Source organism: Diplotaxodon limnothrissa, linkage group LG23 (assembly GCF_057381915.1).
Source record: "Diplotaxodon limnothrissa isolate DT_005_m linkage group LG23, D_limnothrissa_male_GT1.1, whole genome shotgun sequence".
Taxonomy (NCBI): domain Eukaryota; kingdom Metazoa; phylum Chordata; class Actinopteri; order Cichliformes; family Cichlidae; genus Diplotaxodon; species Diplotaxodon limnothrissa.
The window spans coordinates 35317029-35339964 of record NC_140617.1 but is presented as its reverse complement, the minus strand read 5'-3'; the positions used below and the strand labels follow the sequence as shown (position 1 = coordinate 35339964).

At 40.6% G+C, this 22936-nt stretch overlaps 1 protein-coding gene across 1 annotated transcript in view; it reads left to right on the top strand.

The window, feature by feature from the left end:
- mgat5 (alpha-1,6-mannosylglycoprotein 6-beta-N-acetylglucosaminyltransferase) overlaps positions 1-22936 on the top strand; it is an 88372-nt gene that overhangs the window by 48406 nt on the left and 17030 nt on the right. Inside the window, exons 9-10 of the mRNA XM_085347235.1 lie at positions 4057-4190; positions 15005-15138. Of these exons, the coding sequence (XP_085203361.1) occupies positions 4057-4190; positions 15005-15138 (268 nt within the window). The remainder of the gene's footprint in view (positions 1-4056; positions 4191-15004; positions 15139-22936) is intronic.

Below are 22936 nucleotides of genomic sequence, written 5' to 3'. Positions count from 1 at the left end.
GTGAGCCCTGTGGTGAGGGAGCAGCCTGTTTATTCAAGCACAATATCTAATTCAATTTCATTTATAATGCAGCAAAACACAACAATAGTCACTTCAAGGCACTTTATGTTGTAAGGTAAATACCTTTCAATAATAAAGAAAAAACCGCAGCGATCAGACTACCTGCTGTTAGCAAGCAGCTGGCAACAGTGCGAAGGAAAAACTCCCGTTTAACAGGAAGAAACAGCAGTCATCTGCCACAACTGTTTGGGGTTGAGGTGAAAGACATGGGACAAAAGACTCAAGTCTTGATACAAGTATTTCCTGTTTCTTCCTTTGTTCAATTTATTTTGCCGTTTCTATTGTTTTGACAACTTTTTTTTTGTAGGCAAGTTTGTTTTTTTTGTGACTCATGCTGTTGTTTACCTTCTCTACTGTGTCAGTGCAGAGGTATGACTTGCAAGTCCTTAAATAGAAACATGTAGGTAATAGACGTTGACATTTTTGGCGTGCCATCGTAGCATTGTTCACACACAGCCACTGTCAAGAATTTGTGGTATCTATGGAAACATCTAGTCTTTAAATCGAGACTTAACAGGTTTTTCACATTTACTTCAGTTAACATTTGAAATGTAGACCTTACTGAGTCAAACTAACTCAACTTTGTGTTGAGTGAGACAATAAAGGCTGAGTCTAACAAAATATACCTTACAAGAATTTACCAAGACTGGCTGCAGGTCATAATCTTATCTCAGGACTGGGTTGCTAATGTTATCCTAATCTGATAACACTGTGTAACATCGAGGGACACAATCATAGACTGGGCGACAGCGTTGCATTTTGGTTTTTCTATCCTGATATCATTTGTAATGTTGTGTGTACAGCTTCAACACAGGTAGCTAAATTAAACTAAAATCAAACTAGTTGTCTTTCTTCTTACTAGGTCAGTTTGTAGCTTGTTTAGCATGTCAGAAATGTTATAGCGATTACTTTATGGCCTAATATTTACTGGATACAGTGAACTAAAGGATGAACTGAGCCTATGTTATTATAAAGGAACATTAATGGTTCACAGCCAGTGGGACCCCAAAATAATAACAATTAGTTAAGAGTGTTACAATTTTCACGTTTTTATTAGACAAACCATTAACTCATATCTCTGTTTATCATTCAGCTCTTGTGTTTAGCTTCAGGCATGTGCAGACCTGTAACAGACCGTCAGATAGATCAGCTGAAGACCAAATGTTTCACTGACTGTGTTTGTTGGATGTGTTTGTGTCGCATCTGAGATAACCATGATATGAGAGGAAACTGACATTTACTATAGCGATCATCATAATTTATTTATTTGGCTGGTGTTTATGGGGAAATCGGACTCATACTGTAAAAAACAAAAACAATAATAGCCCAGCTTGAAATAAAGCAGCGAGTATCACCAAGTACATACTTCTTCAGCTAAACAGCCTCATCTCCTGCCACATTATGACGCCCACAACTCACGGGCCTCGCTACAGCCATATTTACACCGTTTTACAGCTCCAGCAGCACTACCCCATCTGTTAAGGGTATATCTACCAGGGACAGATGAGGGTTGTTTTCCTCTGGAGTGACTAGAGATAGCATGTGGGCATGTTGTTGTGCTGCTTTCATTTTAAAGTTTCCTCTTGGCGAATCTGTTTCCAACCTCCTCACTCTCCCAGGGTGTTTCACAGTTCACACAGCCAGCTGCACAGCGTCTGGGTGGGCGGAGAGGCAATCAGTGACTGAATCAAAGTCTGTGTGTGTGTGTGTGGTTGTGTGTCTTCCATATATGCACCTGGCTTCTTGTTATCATAGTTATTAATGCTGAGTTTTGTACCATGACCAAAAAGTGAAAGTCACTTAACTTTAGTTACCTCTGAGAAAATCCACCAGAACATAGCAGTCTAAAGAGGAAGGGGGGTTTAGTCAGTGGGGACAAGATTAGCAGCTTGATATTAATTTTTATGTTTTTCAATGATTTTTTTTATGCCTAACTAATGAAAAATGAACCCAAATAATAGAGGTGGAAATACCCCACAATGCAATGTTACTATAATTTTTAACATTTTGCATTATTGTTAGTATTGCGGTAACTGCGGTAACACCAGTTTGTTGCCGGGCTAACACAGATACCACTTGCACTCACATTCACACCTATGGGCAATTTAGAAATACCAATTAACCTAACCCCAGTAACTCTGTGTCTTTGGACTGTGTGAGGAAGCTAGAGTACCCAAAGAGAACACACATGGACACGGGGAGAACCGTGCTGCCCTAATATAAAGTTAAGTTCTCAGTTAAGTTGTTTTTTTCCTGCAAAATTGTCTGGCATACCAACACTGTCACTAAATGTGACATAAGTGTTCCTATAAGACAGAGTCAGTCTGCTTTCAATCTGCCGTTGAATTGCGATTAGATGCAACATGTTTCTGATAATATAACAATTAACTGTGATACATCATCAACAATCACATATCTGTTGCTGTCTGCATAGACAGAAATTCACATTTAACTCAGATTCACATGGCTATTACAATTACATCTGGACTGATAGTTACATGTTGGAATTATGTCTGCATTCATAAAAAAACGTCTCTGGAGCGATTGCAGAAAGGTTGTTTCCTTTCAGGCAACCTGTGAAATCGCAATTAAAAGTGGCGAAAGTGTGCAATGCTATCAAGCTCTGGGCAACCATGTAGTCACCACAAGTTACAATCAGTCATAGAATGTGAAAAAATTCAATACAGTCAGCATGTAGCCACCAGTTGTTGTTTTTTTAATGCTTTTGTTTTTGTTTGTTCATTTTTGTTGATACGAGGAAGCTGCTGTCCTATTTTTACTCGCGTGGTTGACCCGTTAGCTTTCTCTGAATTAGCAAGTAGCTTTGTCAAGCTGAGTGCCTCCAATATGTTTATGTTTAGCTCTAAAAAAATAAATAAATAAATGACATGGCATTTGCTGAAATGCCAACTCGGGCTTAAAAACCAATGAATAACATCACATTGGCCACATCCATCTTTTCTATACAGTCTGTATCATTGACTCGATTTAGCCTCTGGGACCAATGATCGCTGTTTTGGAAACTTCTGTGTAGCTACCCGATATTGAAATAATGTATACGTGATATCTAAACCAACACTTCTTCTTTCATGTACCAGGCATTGTTTATAATGAGAACACTGAAGCAAATACATTTAAAAGAAGGTAATAAAAGCAGTGAGCCCCCCTCTTTTGCTTTCCACACAGACTGTTTACTTGCATGCAGGTGTAGTCTGCTGAGTCGTGACTCACACTACAACTGGAAACCAGAAAGCTTCTAGGGCCAAAACTGTTTCTTTCCTACAGATTCTCCATATTTATATGCAGATATCTGTTTGTGGAGATTAACTCCGTGCTGTGCATTCACTAAAGGTCAGGAAGTGCTTTACAATTCCCTCCCCTGGTTTTTGGTCTAATTAATCCCACACTGTGACCTTTAAGTCAGCCATGATGTTCCCTCACAGCAACACCTTCAGAACAAACCTCAGTATCATAGTCTGAGGATTTATATTTGTGATTTCATTTTCTTACATGGATGATATGTGTCTCAAGCGCTGACATGACAAAGACTGTTTTTAGCTTTTTAAAGCTCCAAATTTAAATATAGTGTCATTCAAAAGCTAACACAAAAACTTCAGCATTTATTTCTTGAGCTAAACACTACTATTAGTAAAGCCTTCTGTTTCTTCAGTAAGGTGGCTTAAATGGAAAGATTAGGAGTTCAAATGTTGACAAATTTTGAATCATGCTCTTTCTCAGTAGAGTAGCTTAACATGTCCCCTTTCAAATAAATAATTATGAGCTTGTTTCTGTGTGCTTCACTAAAAACAATGGGCAGGAACACAAATTGGTAATTTTAATTGCGTGCACTGTGCTGTTAGTGTATTGTTCTCTGGAAGATCAAGGGTGGATTTATGTGATTGATATTGTTTAATGTTACACAACGTGTATGCATGCATACATCTGTGCATCTGACCGTCATTAAAACTTGTGTGTTTTTGTTTTGTTTTTCCACAGGTGCATGTTGCGGGTGCTGGATTCATTTGGGACTGAGCCAGAGTTCAACCACGCTCACTATGCCCAGTCCAAGGGCCACAAGACGCCCTGGGGGAAGTGGAACCTCAACCCGCAGCAGTTCAACACCATGTTTCGTAAGTCGGCAGATTTTAAGCACACCCGCTCTCTGCAAAGCCGACTGTTAACGGTCGCTGAGAGGACTAGAAAGCTGTAGCCATTTGATTGAATGCAGGATTTATAAAATAGTTAATGTAATGAAACCCATCATCTCTGAGCCAGCAGGATAATCATGTGCATCTAAGAATGTTAGTGTTTGAGAATAACACTGGTCTTCTTTACACTAAGACATGAAAGATTTCATCACCTCTCCAAGTGACCCACACTGCTGTTTAAATAAAGTCAAGCTGCCGTAGGAGGCCGCTTGCAACATAAATCAGTTTAACTGCTCAGCACTCCTGGCTGTCATCTGTGTCTACAGGTCAGTTAGATGTTGAAGTTTCTGTAAAAAGAAGAGGCATAAAACACGCTCTGAGCATCCAGGACAGTGCGAGTTAATGGAATCTCATCAAGCAGATTAGTAAGTAAGAGGTCAGGCACTCAGCTCTCCATTTTGCTGTGATTATGAATGTAGGACGTAGTGTGTGGATGCTATGGGTGTGTGTGTGTGTGTGTGTGTGTGTGTGTGTGTGTGTGTGTGTGTGTGTGTGTGTGTGTGTGTGTGTGTGTGTGTGTGTGTGTGTGTGTGTGTGTGTGTGTGGGCGCATCGCTCCTGCTGTGGGATCACTGTGTAATCAGCCGCATTTATTGAGACGGATGAGCGGCGGCAGGAAAGGGAGCCAGCATCCCCGGAGTACTGACCTTTTCCCCATAGCTAAGAGAAAGTGAAATGTTACCCCTACAAATCCTCCGTTTGCGAGGTGAGGCCTGGAGCTATCCAGAATGCCACTGCACCTGAATAGCTCATTGTGCACTGAATAGGGTATGTCTTTCTCATAAAACACTGGAGCCTTTGCACAAAATCCAGTTGAGAGTCGCTGGGTTAGATGATATCGCTGGTGAAACAAGTGCACAGCAGTTGGGCTGAGTGTTAAAACCACAGAATTGCCTCACTTCTAGACATGAGAGACAAGAACAACACCCCCCCCCCCCCCCCCCCCCCCGCATTGTGCTGCGTTACACCGGCCTTCAGGCTGAAGTCTGCTGTTTGAAACTTTGAACATTTAATATTTTCACATTATGCACACATTGTTTTTGCATATGGAGCTGCTGTTGCTCATCACGTTGTTTTAGCTTTACAGTTAGTGGCGTCGTCAGCTTCACATCGTTTCAGTGAGTTTCTCAGCGTTCCTTTGGGTTATTATTTTTAGTTTATTTCTTTAAACCTTGAATTAAAATGAAGAAAGGTTCTAAAAAGTCTTATAGTTGCCCACATTTTCCTGTTGATATTAATTTCAGTTTTCCTGCATGAAAAGAAAGTAATGTAGGCTTAATACTAACTTGAAAGCCAAAACATTTGTGACCTTATTTTGACTTTTTCATTGTCTTAAAATGCTCTCTAAGAAGTACTGATTTTCACTGCTAAACATAATCTGTAACCATGGTGATTCAGATTAGCTCTTCAGAGTGTGAACACAGCTTCATAGCCCAACAGTCAGAACTCCTCTGAAATGGATTACTCGCATTTCTTGCTGTATCAAACTGTTTTTCCGTGTCACATATTGAAGGGAGATGTAACAGCGGAGTAATTGAGTTCGGCTCGATAATTTATGCTAGATTCGGATTGGTTCATTTATAAGGATAAATCATTGGCTAGGGGGGGATTGGGAGTGTGTGGCCTGTGGTCAATAAGACAAGACCAAATGAACTCATTAATCTATTTCAGAGTTGGGAAAGCAGAGAGAGTTTTCTAGTGTACAAATTGTATTCATATAGGCTGTGTATCCTAACACGAGTCATTAATAATCGGAAGATCTGAAGATTTGACGGAATAATTATGTAGATCCATGCAGCGCAAAAGAGTGACATTTGATTTGATTTCACTTTGTCAGGGAAAACTTGTGAAATTTGTCTCGCATCCCAGGATGTGCACCGTCTCACATAAATAACAAAAACACAACAGCTGCTGTGTTCAGCTAGCCAGGTAGCGGAGCAGCCTGTTATTAGGTGGGCGGGGCTTTGTCGCTCTATTAAAGAATAGAGAAAAAAGATGGAGGATGAAGCAATGAGATGAGCTGCGTTTGCTGTTTGGAAGTCTTTAGGTTTTAAAAAGACAGAGAGATGGGGAGGTTTTTTGTTTTTTCTGAAAGGCCTAACCAGCTCCTCCACAAGTAGCAACAGTGAGCCAAGTGAGGTGGTGATCCAGTGTTACGCAACGCCAACAGGTGTGTCCCCCCATGACGTATTCCCAGCTCTGCAGTGGAAAATGTAGCCAAAAGGAGTGTCATGTTTAAGTGCAGTGAGAGGAAAAAGTGGCAATACAACTTATCTGAATTCATGTTTGCAGGATTAGTGTCTTTCACGTGTAATTTATTCATGGATTCATCAGCTTAGAAATCCACATTTTTGTAAGTTACATAGGCCTGAAGTGACTGCAGATAGATTGAGTATAGCCAGGCTTTAGATCTCTTTTTTTCTGGGCTTAAATCACTTAACATTGCTGACGCTACTGGGGATTTTATTAATTGGTTAAACATTGCAAGGATAAGTAATTTGCATTGTTGAGCACATTTCTTGTTCTTGCTTAACAAAGCAAAAAGAAAGCCTTCAGATGCAGCGAGGTTCATCTATTCCTGTGTTGTGGTGATCCCTCAGATTTGCATTCACTATAATAGGTTCTTATCCACCGTATGTTCATGCCCAGTTTCCTTTGTGTTGCTCTGCTACCGAATGTTTAATCCTTCATGGAAATCATGATTAATACTGATCAGAGGTCAAATGTAGCAGATGATAGCATTTATCTCTGAACCTCTGCCAACTACGTAATTGACCCTGATGTCTGCTTGGCCGGGAGTGCCCCGAGAGCTTTGATTGATAATGGCGCTGCCACACATGTTGTCTTAAGTATTTCTTTTAATCTATTGTTTGCTCTCTGACTTTCCCTCTCAGCACGCCTACTTTACATGGCATCAAAAGTACAAGAGCATCTGTTTACAACAATGAAACGAGAGCCCTCGGTCAAACCAGCGCACCTGCTTTTCCAGTCAGTCAGTATCAGAAGGGAGGATTATCCGGGGTTAGCTGATTGGCTCATTGGCTAACAACTTGTCAATCACAAGCCGTTAGCTGATGACGTGCAGTTTATCAGTCAAAGCCACTCCTTGCTCATTACATTCATTTTCAAAATACCAAGATGATGAGAGGAAAAACTCTCAGCTTCATAGCTGGACTCCTCTAATCAGCGGTTAGGCCATAGTGGCTGTGCAGTAAATGAATCAAATCGTCCTGTTTATGAGGGGAAGCACATCAGAAAAAAAACATTCAGTGACAAAAGCTGAACTTTTTGTGTCCCGTTACATCTGGTGTAAAACTAACCCAGGATTTCATAAATAGAACATCATACCAACATGGTGGTGGTAGTGTGATTGTCTGGGCCTGCTTAGCTGTTTTACCACCTGGACCACTTACAATGTGTCCGGCCTTCAGTTCACCGTCTGAAAATTTAAGAGCACTTGGGTTACGCAGGACGATGATGTGAAACACACCAGGCATCCACATCTGAATTGCCCAAAAAACACCAAAATGAAGGTTTTAAAGTGGACTAATCAAAGCCTGGACTTGGCACGACCTTTAACAGGCAATTCATGCTAAATTAAAAAAATTCTGCAAATAAGATGTGAAAGACTCATCACCAGTTATCATAAAAACACTTGATTGCAGTTTTTGCTACCAAGGGTGGCACAACCAGTTATTAGGGTTAGGGGACAATTACTTTTCCACACAGGGCCAGGTAGATTTGGACAATTTTTTTCCCTAATTAATGAAAAAATCATTTAAAAACAGCATGATTGGAATTACTCAGGTTGTCTTTGTGTAAAATTACAATTTGTTTGGTAAAATAAAACAATAACAAACCAGGAAGAGGGCTAAATACTTTATCACACCACGTCGCTATGTCAAAATAGATTTGGATAGAACAGAATAGAATAGACCTTTATTGTCATTAGACATGTACAACGAAATTTGCATTACTTTGAAATGTTTGTCCCTGACAAGAAAATGTAATTCCTGACAAGTAGAATCCGTGTGCCTGTTTCTGTTTAGCAATGCTCGCAGTGAAGGGGACACTGAGGGTGTTATTTTGATGTAATTCAGCGCCTCACAGTGTGTTCTTACCCTGCTTCATTTGAAACCTTTACAGATGATCATTTAGATTGATTGTAGTGGATTTCTATAATATCAGTGGAGGAGAAGCTTCAGACAATATAGGAATGCTGCCGAGAAACGCAAATATGGCTATTTCGTTCTGTTCTGCCTATACTGTAAGTGGTTGGTAGTTAAAGAACACCTAACTAAGAAGCAGAGATTTACTTTGCAGACCTGCTGTATCAATTTATACTAATGGTTTCCTAATGTTATCCTTCCATTCAATCACACTAAATAGAATATGCTGAGAAAGAAAGGCTGTTAGGGACCCTTTCAGTTTTCCTCACTGAATTCAAAAAGATCCAAACTCTACTCGAGATTTAAAATCTCAAACTTGCAGATGTAGCTTGTTTATTTTCCCCCTTCAGGGCCATTCAGAGATGCTGTAAGACCCTGAAGTCTTTGATGTAGGTCTTTCAAAGCGTCTGAGATTTAAGCGCTGATGTTGCATTTTTGCAGTTCTGTCTGGCCAGCAGAATAAAAGTTTCTTGTTGGGCCAACACTAATCACATAATCCCTAGTTTATAATTTGGGATTACATTTGTCTGATATTTTTTGTGCAGGAGCCATTGTACGATGACGAATAGTCAGAATTTACTGAGATCTTACTGCTTCTTTAGGCAATAAATATCCCAGAAAGATATCTTTCTCCTCAGAGTCCTATATTGACTGCTAATCTAACAGAGTAAGTCTAGGCTTCCTTAGAAAGCAAATTTGCTCCCTCACCTCTGGCGCTCAGAGCAAGTGCTTCTCCGACAGCGCTGTCCTCCCAGGCTGTTTGTTAGCTAATAGCGAATGATGCTGTGGCAAGTTGAGTGACATTTTGAGTAGCAGCCCTTGTGGGACAAGAAGCATCTGTTACCAAGTGCATCAAGAAGGCTGAACACTAATTAATAGCCTGTCCTGTTTACACAGTTTGATGGAAGAGTGTTAGTTCAGTCTCCTCCAAGTTCTCAGGACACCTCCGCCTCTTTGGCATTAGAAAACCATCATAGTCTCTTGTTATCATCTGAGTGGGCATCTTTTTGGATCTGACTATGTAAAAATACATTATATTAAAATACGTATTTAAATATAATGTTAAATATGAGATTTGTCGTCAATCAGCTCTTGGAGTAATTATGAAGACTGACCTCTGCTCCAAGGTTTTCTCCAATCTAGCTTTTACCAAGCTTTGTTATCCTTTCTACACTAACAGCTGTCAATGACTTTAAATATATGTTTCTGCTTTCTCAAAAAATCTTTTACTGTCACGACGGTAACAATGTTTGTAAAGTAGCTCCAAATACAGAGAAGATGTTCAGCAGCCAACAGGACACCAGATCACAGCCCGACTAAATATACTTTCAATTTAATTTAATTTATATTGTGCAAAATCACAACAACAGTCACTCAAGGCCCTTTGTATTGTAGGGTAAAGGCCCTACAATAGGACAAAGAAAACCTTGGGAATCAAGTCAATCCTCTATTAGCAAGCACTTGGTGACAGTGGGAAGGAAAAACTCCATTTTAACAATATGAGGCTCAAGGAGGTCTGCCACGACCAGTTGGGGATAAGGGGAGCGAGTGTATAAACAAACAGAGTGAAAAGACGTGAGTTAAGTGGCAAATCAGTTGAATTAAACACTCCAGGGACATGGATAGTAAGGCACATGTAAATTTAGTCAAAACATTACTGAGGGCAGGAAAAACACAAAGGAGGGAAGTATAAACAGAGAGAGTGAGCAGCTGACTTGCAAAAAAAAGTAGGAAGTAAAGTAAAAGAAGGATTGGAGGGACTATACAGGGTGGGCCATTTATATGGATACACCGTAATAACATGGGAATGGTTGGTGATATTAAAGTCCTGTTTGTGGCACATTAGTATATGTGAGGGGGCAAACTCCTCAAGATGGGTGGTGACCATTTAGAAGTCGGCCATCTTGGATACAACTTTTGTTTTTTCAATAGGAAGAGGGCCATGTGACACATCAAACTTATTGGTAATGTCACAAGAAAAACAATGGTGTGCTTGGTTTCAACGTAACTTTATTCTTTCATGAGTTATTTACAAGTTTCTGACCACTTATAAAATGTGTTCAATGTGCTGCCCATTGTGTTGGATTGTCAATGCAACCTTCTTCTCCCACTCTTCACACACTGATAGCAACACCACAGGAGAAATGCCCGCACAGGCATCCAGCATCCGTAGTTTCAGGTGCTGCACATCTCGTATCTTCACACCATAGACAATTGCCTTCAGATGAGCCCAAAGATAAAAGTCTAAGGGGGTCAGATCGGGAGACCTTGCGAGCCATTCAACTGGCCCACGACAACCAATCCACTTTCCAGGAAACTGTTCATCTAGGAATGCTCGGACCTGGCACCCATAATGTGGCGGTGCACCATCTTGCTGGAAAAACTCAGGGAACGTGCCAGCTTCAGTGCATAAAGAGGGAAACGCATCATCATGTAGCGATTTCAAATATCCAGTGGCCTTGAGGTTTCCATTGATGAAGAATGGACCCACTATCGTTGTACCCCACATACCACACCAAACCATCACTTTTGTTGTTCCAACAGTCTTGGAGGGATCCATCCAATGTGGGTCAGTGTCAGACCAATAGCGGTGGTTTTGTTTGTTAACTTCACCATTCACATAAAAGTTTGCCTCATCACTGAACAAAATCTTCTGCGTGAACTGAGGGTCCTGTTCCAATTTTTGTTTTGCCCATTCTGCAAATTCTGTGCGCCGATCTGGGTCATCCTCGTTGAGATGCTGCAGTAGCTGGAGTTTGTAAGGGTGCCATTTGTGAGTAGCTAATATCCGCCGAAGGGATGTTCGACTAATGCTACTCTCCAGTGACATGCGGCAAGTGCTACGCTGTGGACTCTTGCTGAATGAAGCTAGGACAGCCACTGATGTTTCTTCATTACTGACAGTTTTCTTGCGTCCACATTTTGGCAAATCCAACACTGAACCAGTTTCACGAAACTTAGCAAGCAGTTTGCTAACTGTAGCATGGGAGATGGGTGGTCTCGTAGGGTGTCTTGCACTGAAATCTGCTGCAATGACCCGGTTACTGCATTCACCAGATATCAACACAATTTCGATCCGCTCCTCACGTGTTAACCTCTTCGACATGTCAATGGCTGTGAACAAAGAGAAACTTGTAAATAACTCATGAAAGAATAAAGTTACGTTGGAACCAAGCACACTATTGTTTTTCTTGTGACATTACCAATAAGTTTGATGTGTCACATGGCCCTCTTCCTATTGAAAAAACAAAAGTTGTATCCAAGATGGCCGACTTCTAAATGGCCACCATGGTCACCACCCACCTTCAGGAGTTTGCCCCCTCACATATACTAATGTGCCACAAACAGGACTTTAATATCACCAACCATTCCCATGTTATTACGGTGTATCCATATAAATGGCCCACCCTGTATATGGGCTCAAAATGTGGTCATAAATATTTTGTACTTGTAAATCAGGATTTGTATGTGTAAAAAGAATTTGTGTGTGTGTGTAAAAAAGATTTGTGTGTGGACTGCAAGTTACTAATGCCAAATTTTGTACGAATTTTGACCCTATTTTTCTTCCTTTCATCTGATTGTTCAATGGTCATGTCAATCACAAATGTAACAATCCAATCAGAGAACAGATGGGTTTGGCTGTCGGAGGGGCGCTTTTTTTGAACTGCAGGTCTTTGAAGGGAATAAATGCCCTTTTACATGCCAACCCAGCGTTTTCCTTCATCACCACGAAGGAAAACAGTCTGTGGTCGTCCGAGGTTGGTGGTGTGTCACAGGTCTACGTGTTTAATACAGGGACTTCCACAGCCTTTTCAACAGCACTGCGGACCGCGGGGGAGGGGGGGGGTCTTCATTACAAAGCTTTCTTTGTTATGAATTAGCATACATGTTTTTATTGAACATTTGAAGAACTAGCAAAAAAAACCCAGAAACTCTTGTACAGGACATAAAGTCAGAGATAGAAAAGACAAGCAGCAGGTGCATCTAGTACAGGTAGAGCTGCTGCAAAAACCCACAGAGCTCAGCAGCCAGCGCAACAAATTCTGGATCCTTTGCTTTTAGTTAGCATTAGCAGCACATCCTGCGTCCGATGTGAAAGGACTTTTATGCTGCCCACTGTGACTCACAGCCATGGTCCCGGGTCAGCCCTGACTTTGTGTTAAACTAATCCTAAAGTAATAATGGTATTTCTAACCACTGATATAACACAACGTTATCCTTTCAACAACTGCTGAAAGTTACGGGACCTAGCTTCTATCATTTACACAGAGATCCTCCAGCTTCAAACTGTCCACACAGTCCACACACAAATCTTTTTTACACACATACAAATTCTTTTTACACATACAAATCTTTTTTACACACATACAAATTCTTTTTACACATACAAATCTTTTTTACACACACACAAATTCTTTTTACACATACAAATCTTTTTTACACACACACAAATTCTTTTTACACATACAAAACTGATTTACAAGTACAAAATATTTATGACCACATTTTGAGCCCATAAATATAGGAGGACATTAAAAAGGAAGGGACTCAGGAAACATAAATGCAAAGGATTAAAGGATTACACCAATAAACAAGGAGCAGTACAATGACCGTAACACAGTAACGATGATCAAAAATATACATTTTATTCTCTGATTCTTTCCCTCCCACAGACGACAGTTAGCTGAGTAAAAGAGATTAAAGGGATAATCCACAGATAATGTTGACTGACTCACAAATGAACACACAAAAAGGTCACAACTGAAGTAACAGGATGTGAAATCCTGAATTTTAAGTCTTTGGGATGTGGCAGTTTCCATCTATTGTCAAATTTCCTTTAAATGTCACAGGGAAGGGCTCTCATGCTTAAAGAGATCGGTGCTTATCAGCAATTTTATGTTGACCTTACACTGTGTATTGTGGGAGTGGCGCTTGACTCCTTCCCACACTGACACCTCGTACAGACGTGGCAATATCTCCACAACAGCTACTCCCACGTTATTGCACTCTCCCACACTCCTCACACAAAGTGAATCACCTGTAATGTTGGGTCAAAGGTTCCTTTGTGTTTTCATGTTAGGAAGTGAAGAGCAATAGTTTTGACTGTAATAGACAGGAATTGAAATCGCATGATAGTGTTCTACCCTCGCCAAGCAGCACTTTGCCCAAAGAATAAGCTGCTTATCTGTGCATCTCCCCAAAGTGAAGAGTTTGACGTGTAACGGGTGAGGCGCGTGTGATGACTGTCCCAAATGAAATATTTCAGCACAGTCATGGAAACTTTGAAATCTGTATTTGCTTTATGTTCAGGCAGACCGTAACAACTGCTGTCTCCTTGCGCCCTTTTCAAGTCATTGCAGAAAAGGATGTGACTGCATATTTTTGCCATCGTTCAGGAGTTGCGTGGACTGTTGCTTTACTCTGCATAGCCATTCCCTTTTCTTTTTTTTGTTTGCCTAAACGTATTAAGCGTGAGCCAATATGTGACCTGCCCGGTGAGATGGCAAAAGCAAACACTGTCTCTTTCTTAAGCGGGATGCTGTACCAATCCACCCATCACCATGACAAAGAACACGTCAGTTTTACTTGTAGAACTGAGAAAAGTCATGCTTTCTGTATTCCTGCCATCACGTGTCAAAAGTCACAATATATTCCTTCATGTTACATAAAGTATTATTAATCCACAGTTTAATTGCAGCGCTTGAACTTGAGTTGTTTAAGTGCTGGCAGGTAGTTGAATTCCTCTCTCAATCTTTCCCTTATTTACTGCCCTGAAGCTCATTCCGTCTCCCCTGACTGACTGACCTCAGTTTGCCTTTGTAGTAATAAGCTTGCGGTAAGAACAAGCTCTGACCGCAGTGGCTCCCCGGAGCTCCAGCTCAAACCACAAATGCACAGCCAACCGCCTCCCCAACACAACCTCGCTCCGTTCGCTTCCAGAGGTGAAGGCACGGGCTGCTTTGTAGTGCTCCGTTATTTCGTTTTAAATGATGTTATTAGGCCATTTAATTCCTGACTGAGCCTTTCCTGTCCGCGCTCCAAACCCTTGTCTTCACACTTGTTTTACAAGGCAGATGCTAGTGAGGTAAAACGCTGCCAGCTTCAGGCTCCGCACTCAACGCTGAGTAGAAGTGGAATGAAAGGAACCAGGATGCAGTGTTCGCTGGTCTCTCTCCCGGCAGAGCTCACCTCTGATCAATTTAAGTGTGTTTTATTTTTAGAGAAATTAAAACATTTATCGTCCTCCTTGTTTGTTTGTTTGTTTGTTTGTTTTTCATATTCAAGCCCTGATGCAGTGACATCATCAGAGTCTTCTAAATAAAATTTATTGTTTAGTTATTGTTAGGTGCACGTGGTCTTTCAGTCAGTCAGTCTCAGGTTTTCAGGACAGTTAACAATGAAGTCTCATGGTTAATGTTGAACGATGCCACGTGGTGTGCTGACAAAGATAGATGTCACATGGCACCAAAAAAGCTTTACACGTAAATGCAAAGCTGACCTTTGTCAGGTACAAATGACATCAATTCTGTAGAATTGCTCACATATTCTTTCCCCCGTTCTGTCGCAGCTCACACCCCAGACAACAGTTTCCTGGGCTTTGTTGTGGAGCAGCACCTCAACGCCAGTGACATCAAGCACATCGATGACGTTAAGAGACAGAATCAGTCACTAGTCTATGGCAAGGTGGACAACTTCTGGAAGGTAACATCATCTTTAAATGCTCTTATATTAAACTTAAATTCATTTATATTGTTACTTATATGTGCCTTTATGTTTTTCTTTGCACATGTTTATGATCTACATTCACTGCTTGCAGTCACTGTGTCTATACACCTCCAGATTCCACCTTTTTAACAGTTACAAATGGGCACAAAGTTAGATATGTATGTCCTCCCTGTGAAGATGACAGGGACAGACTTCACTAAGCATGCCAGAGAAGCCCAATGCACCAAGGATAACCCATTGTCAGCCCTCTGAGAGCTCTGCAGTGAAACTCTTTGAACAACCTTGGGTGAAACTTTCACAGGAAACTTAATAGCAGTCTGGTTTAGGAGCTCAAATTCAGCTTATCACCTCCTTGGTGGAGGTTTTAATATATTCAAATGCATGCTCACTCTGCAGCACAGAGACCAAGGGATTACTGTATCCTAGACAAAAATGGCTTGGAGACTTTGGGGAGATTTGAACATTGTTTGGCTCGACATGGATGGCTGGATTAGTACCCAGGCCTTGATGAGCTTTCAGCTGACACCACGTATGCTTCTGAGTGGGTTGCTCCAGATCCAACTGACTCTATAGATGTCTGAACTCGATGGGATAATAATAGATGCTACAAAGAGAACTGTCCTCGTGTAGGAGGCAGTGTGATAAAGATGTGGAGGATTAAATAATAAGCCCAACCTAACCGATTAATGATCTTACTCTGGAAATAATACTGTTCTTGTGGATTGTTCCACTTGCTTTTATCTAACTTTACTTGCTGCCTTTAAGCTCATTTAAAATATGCGTACTGTTTTTTGTTTTTTTTATTCATACCTTTACTGTGTCTCGGAAAATCTGAGAGAACAGTTCTCAGCAGCTCTTACTGCGTCGGCAGACTTCAGCTTTGGAATAAAACAGAGCGCAGACAGCCTTCACTTGACAGAGAGTGACCCTGTCTGCAAGCATACACTTTGCACTGTGTGCAGAGGATATTGATGGAAAGGATTTTGTTCCTAAGAACAGCAACACGATGTGTCGTTATGCACCACAATGAAAACTGTGATTATTAATTTGAAGTTAATATTTGTGGTGAAATATTAAATCAGCTAAATTAATACTTCTTAGCTACCTAACTCATGGACAAGCTGCTGTCTAGTCCCTAAATTAACTTGCAATAATCAACTAAGTGTTGCATTAGTTAAATATTACTTTAGCTGCTCTAGCAAAGGCAGCATAATATCCCCCAAAGTTATCATCACAAATAGATTACGCACAAAATATAACACCGCAATCCAAATAAAGTACAGTAATCGGTAACTGACAGTCCTCGTTTTCCACACAGTGGTGCTCTAGCAGAGCACGCTGGCCTATTCTTGCTACACAGTCAACTGGTTAGTAATGACATGTTCACGCTGTCATGTTTTCATACGAAGAAACTTGTGTTTGTTTGAATTCGTGCTACATCCGGTGGTAGAATGTGACGTTGTTAGCATGCTCATTTCTGTTAAATGCATCTAGCTAACAATTTTAGCCGTTTGTATTGATGTAATTACCTGTTTGCACTTACAGTTTTAATTACACTTTGAGCTTCATCTTAGCACTGACGTTATCTATCTATCTAGTTATTGTTATCATTATTATTATTATTCCCTGCTGGCTTGCTGAGGGTGTTAGTAGCTGACTGGCTTATTATTATGCCAACCACTGAGGTGATTCATCCTCAGAGAGGATAGTGAGAAGAAGTTCAAAAAAAAGAGCCCTCCTAATGTAAAACATATTCAACACTTACACTTCCAAGCCACTTTATAAGTCTGTAAATCCCGAGGCGTTACAGTTTTTAATCCAGAGGTGTACTGCTGCGGTTGATGGCTTCTTCTGGTGAGTCACTACACACACAGTATTGTGCCATTCAGTCTGGCTTTAAAAGGGCAGACGGGGAAGCCCATCAGCTCCCAGCAAGGGGCATTAGCTGCTAATCAGACTCCCGAGCGCGTTCATTACCTCCTGCTTTTAATTAAAGGGCCGTTTTAGGGCTGACTGATAACGAGTTGACTGGCTTACTGCGTTTCCCTTTCTTGTTCGCTTAAACCGTGCGGTGCTGCCATCTCCTTCTATGTACTCGAGAGGTTTCATTTCAAAATGACGTATCGTCTTTTTAAAGTAGAAAGTGAGACCTGCTGTAAGAAGAGGCATAATGATTTCTGGCGTTAAATTACAATTCCCAATAAGAGCTGTCTACTTTTTGTTATCATTACGATTCCTTTCTTCAGTGTTTCTCATTATTATTATTACCTGTTATGTATGATTTATGAGTTTGAGTCAAATTAAAGGTAAATTCAACCTGTGAAAAACACGATTTTATTTAACTAACAGTGAAATAATTCAGACTGCAACTAAAGGAAAGGGTTTGATGATAAACTGTATATAAAAGATGTACTTCTTGCACTCACTATTTTCTACTTTTTAATTGTTTTTTTATTAAAAAATTATTTTGTTGCAGAATTAATTTGTAGTATAAAACAACCCATCATAATATACTGTTATAGATTACGTTGGCCCACTAAATCACTGGTGGAAAATGTTGCCATAGAAGCATAAGGAGTATAATGATGCTGTTAATGGAGACGGGAAGAGGAAGTGGTGAAATTCTGCTTCTGTTCTCGCATCCCCTTTAACCCATGTCCACACTAGTTCAGAGCTCACACTGCTTTAAAAAGAAAAGCTTCTTATGCGTCATCTGAACAGCAGCGCTTTGTACATTCACGTTTATTTTATTTATTTGTTGCTCTCAGTGAGCGTAAAGCTGATCTCTAGACAAGTCTTATCAAATGTTTTTGTTTTATTGAGCCAAAACAGCAAAGGAGCGTGAAGAAAGTGGACACTGAGGATGAAAATGTGTGGCCCAAACAGGAGCCAGCCTCCTGCACAGGCAGGTTTAATGTGGGGTTTTGGTGGGTAATAGACTTTATGTAAAACAGAGCTGTTTGAAAGTATGGTCACTTTCATCCCACAGGTGTGTGATGGGAAGCAGTGTGTGGAGTAGATCGATCACAGGGACGCACGCTCTCTCTTATATAACGTTTGTGTAGATTATTTGAATGTTATACGTACTTTTGTTTTTCTTTTGTCTTTTTTTTTTTTTTACATAATTTGAGCTATTTTCCAAAAAATCTTGCAAGATACACGTTATTAAACCTTTCACGTGGGCAAGAGCGATACCCATGTGCCATATTTGTACCTCCAAACGGGAATCTGGTGGGAACACGGGGTACAGAACAAAAAAATGCAGTCTTTCTGAAACCCCGCAGAGATTTAATTAGAAAAAAACACACATGCTGGGAGCTTACAGAGGGGGAGGTGTTCCATGTTCATTACATCCTTCTCCAGAGAGGATGTATACTCAGAGCCTGAACACTGGTGTCAGAAGCGATTCCCTGTGTCATGAAAAATTCATGCGTGATAAGGTCTGTCTGGCTGAAATGTTGCAAATAGAAATAACTGTGAGCTCATTAAGTGCAGACAGTGACCGAGACGGTTACAGCAAAGGTCCCTTAAAAGAAACCAATCATTATATCTCCTCATTTTCTATCTTATGTGTTCTGTTGGACATGTTGGATGTTTATATTAAGCATGGCCAACACGTTAAATAAGAAGGTCAGTTTATATACGCATATACTCCTCTAAATGCTCCATTTCACACTGTATTTTTCTACTCTTGGCTCTACGTGACATTAGTAATATCAAATACAGAAGCCCCATTCACCCACTGTTCAAACCAACTCTTTACATGTTAGAAGAAATTTGTCTCAAAGAGAGGAAAGTGAGCAAAAACGAAAAAGGTGGAGATGAACTGGAAGGGTGGCACCAAGGCATATACATATACAATTATGCTCCTATTAGCTGTTTGCCAGACGACACCCCTGGGCAACAGAAATATGAAGTCTTGTGTAAAACTAAAACATGTCACAGGTTATTTGGGAGCAGTTTAGAGTCGGGGGAGCTGTGAGTGCTGCACCTAGTGTTGACCAGGATTATGAAAACTGCGGTGGAAATGAGTAGATCTCTTTAATAAAAATCTTACTCTAGGGATCGTAGCTGATCGTATGTCTGTTAATCAACATGCATGAAACGTACTAGGTACCAGGATTATCAGCATCTGTATAGCTTTATGGATTTGTTTTATAACACTTAAATGTGTTGTTTTAACACATGAGCGAACTAAACAAGTTCTTTTATATTGCATTGAGTCCTTGGCTCTGTAACAGTGATGAGTAGCAAGCCTCTACTCATTAATAGTAAACTGGCTGTTTTTCATTTGGCTGTGTGTGACCTCTGAAAAGCACACGGTAGCAGGTGGCTCATCTGACCTCGAGGTCGAGCACGGCTGGACGTGAAACGGCGAGGGAGGTCCTGGTTTTTGAGACCTGAAATAAGATGGCTAGACTTCCTTTGAGAGAGCTGTTTCTATAGCAACCCATAGCTGGAGGAGTAGAAATGCAGACCCAAGCAGCTGAGAGTGACCAAATGCCCCCCCCCCCCCCTTAATCTTTTCCCATTCATTCACATACACACACACATTATACAATCGAGCTGTGTGTCGGTGGCTCCTGGCAGGTCAATGTTAAGAATGTAATGGCAATACAGTTTCACCAAGGGGCAATGAACAGGCAGTGATGATACCATTAATGTTCAGTAACTCAATATTAATTGTAACTGTAATAATAAAAGTAAAAATGATACATTTAGAAGATTTATAATATATTAAAGAGGAAGGATTCTTCTCTAACGCGTCTAGGTTTAATTAAAAACATCAACGAGTGATTATTGCTTTTACCTTGACTTACAGCAGCAGCGTGCTACATTAGTCGGTTTTCCTATTTCACAGCATTCAGCGTGTACGAGAGCATTTGATGAGACAGAAGGGAACATGGAGAAAGGTGAGAATGAGTGGGCTGTACAGGGAGGAGAGCTGCAGGCCCTTGGCAGCATATCAGAGGACATGGTGAAGAAAGACGAATCGCACCGCGCTGACAGGGAGAGAGACACAAACGCACACACGGAGCTCACACAAGCAGCACAGTCAGAGCACTCTAACCCTTGTAGGCTCATAAGCAGACAGCATTGTGATTCCCCTTCTATGATAATCCAGTTGAGTCGAACATTAAAGCTCAATATGAAGTTTGAGGGAAGAGATGGGCTGGGTTGGAAACATTTTTTATTGCGGTTATTAAATTGACTTCTCCTGTCACAGATGTTTTATTAAATTAGGCTCAAGACATTTCCAGAAGGTGGGAGCTGTTATTGCTTTTCTTTGTTGATCTGCAGTGTTAAATATTCAGTTTGCCATTTGTAGTATTTTGCAACTGGAAAAGCAGGACATCCTGAAAAGAAACAATACTTAGCAGCGAAATTCATGCATTTGGTGCTGAAATGTACAAAAATTCATAAAATTTTGGTACACATGATGAAATACTTTAACTAAGCCTGGGTCTGTATTTCGAAAAAACAAAAACTTAGAAATTACTCAGTTTTCTGATAAACGTTTTTTATACTTTTTATACAGTATATATAATTATATCTTAAATACAGATATAACAGATATAATAGACAACAGTGTTAGTATTCAAATACAAGTATATGATACAGTTCATGCATGAATTAACTTTAGTACCACTGCAATGAATGAAGGCTAGACTACAATTTTATTTTTTTTTTTATGAACACATTTTTCCACCTCCGGCCTTCAGGCCCCATGTGTGATACTTATCTACTTATATATTGCAAAGTAAAGACCCTACAATAATATAGAGAAAACCCCAACAATCAGATGACCCTCTACATTAGGCGACAGCGAGAAGGAAAGACGTCCTTTTAACAGGTAGAAACCTCCTACAGGACGAGGGATATGGGACAAGGAAGAATACCCATTTCGGTTCAAAGTAAAAATTTAACCTGACCATCAGCTGGACGTCCTCTGTTGGTAGTGTAGCAAAGAGGCTAATAAAACCAATAAAAACCATGGGTGTGTACCTACAACGCTAGCAGAACTAACACACACACACTGTGCATACAGTCTTATATTTGAGGAGCACACAGACAATTAGAACGCAGTCTTTAGTAATTCTTAATGTTTGTCTACCCTAGATTGAAATTTGATTTCAATCACTGAAATTGTGAAACAGTGGCAATTGATAATTCAACCAGTGAGAAGAGTTGAACTGTCATCTCTGTGATTTAAAGAGACAAGTGAAGCTGGCAGGGTCATTTGTCATTGTATGTCCTGGTTTTAAAAAAGTAAAGAGGAAACACGCATTGAATATTGACACGCTCTGCTTCCACAAACATTTACAGGAGAGGTGTTTAATTTAGACAGCACAAGGACAGAGCAGGAGAACACACAGAAACCATAAATAAATCAGTAAATTGTAGTAGCTCCATTTGGTTAACAAGGAGAAATGTATTACCCAGCACCATATCCATTCTGAATGTGAGTACCTTTCTTAGCCAGGAATTAGCTTAAACTCCTCCCAGTAGCACCTATTTTGTTCCCTGCACATTTTTGTCCTTTAAATGTGTGGAAAAATGGTATTCCCCTGTGCCTTGAGCTACCATATACAAGCCTTTAATAGCACCCATTGAAGCGTGTGACAGATACAGGTGTTTCTATCACAGCAAGGATATTATAGCTGCGGTTTCTCTGTTTCTGTTTGCTTTTTATATGATTATGATTATTAGTCCTCCTCTACAGGACTTGAAATTCAACTCTTTGTCACACACCAGTCCAGGCTGAAACACTTGGATGATTAACGCAGAGCCTATACACACAGCTGGGGTGGCAGTCATGTAGCACCTCCTCTACTGTCTCACAATCAAAAACATGCTCCGTGTGGTGGAACTACCAGATTCCTCCAGTAGATTAGAGACTGCTCTGCCTAATGGGGCATTGCAGGGTATTGAAGTGTAATGACCTTTCCTGACTGCACCCCAAGCATCTCTGGATGCAGATTTATCACCAGCATTCCTGCGGCTATTCCTTCAGCATCTGTCAAGCTAGCTATTGAATTTTCCAGATTGTCCATGAAGGTAGCAGCGCCAAATGAGCCAACACACTGGTGATCAAGCCTTCCGATAAAAGTGTTCCAGTATTTATAGTGTGCTTTAATATTTGTCACAGCAATGGTTTAAAAGCATTTAAAGGTTATGAAATCATCACAAGAGAAGCAGTGTTTGCAAGCTTTGCACCTGCCGTTGTTGTTAACCACACATGCATCTACAATAGGAAACAACAGCAGGCCAATTTGAAATACTAATAGAAGCAGAGGGAGCAGCAACGGTGAGCTGTTAAATTAATAACTCATCAGGGGTTTGGTATGTACACTATAAGCTAGAAGTACTCACTGGTCTGCTTTCACACTCATATGAACCTGAGTGACATCATATTCTTAATCTGTAGGGTTTAATATGATGTGGGCCCCGCCCTTTGCAACTGTAAAAGCTTCAATTCTTCAGGGAAGTGTGTTTATAGGAATGCTCCCAGAAGCACATTCGTGAGGTCAGGAAATGACATTGACATTGGACTCTGTGCAGGCCAGTCAAGTGCTTCCACACCAAACTCTCATCCATGTCTTTGTGGACCTTGCTTTTTGTACTGGTGCACAGTCATGTTGGAACAGGAAGCAGCCATACTCACAGAGCTGGAATGCTGAACCATTAGGAGTTCCTTTCAGTGGAACTAAGGCAGAGAGGTTGCGCAGGTCATCTGCTAATCGGAAGGTTGGTGGTTCAGTTCCTGGTTGCT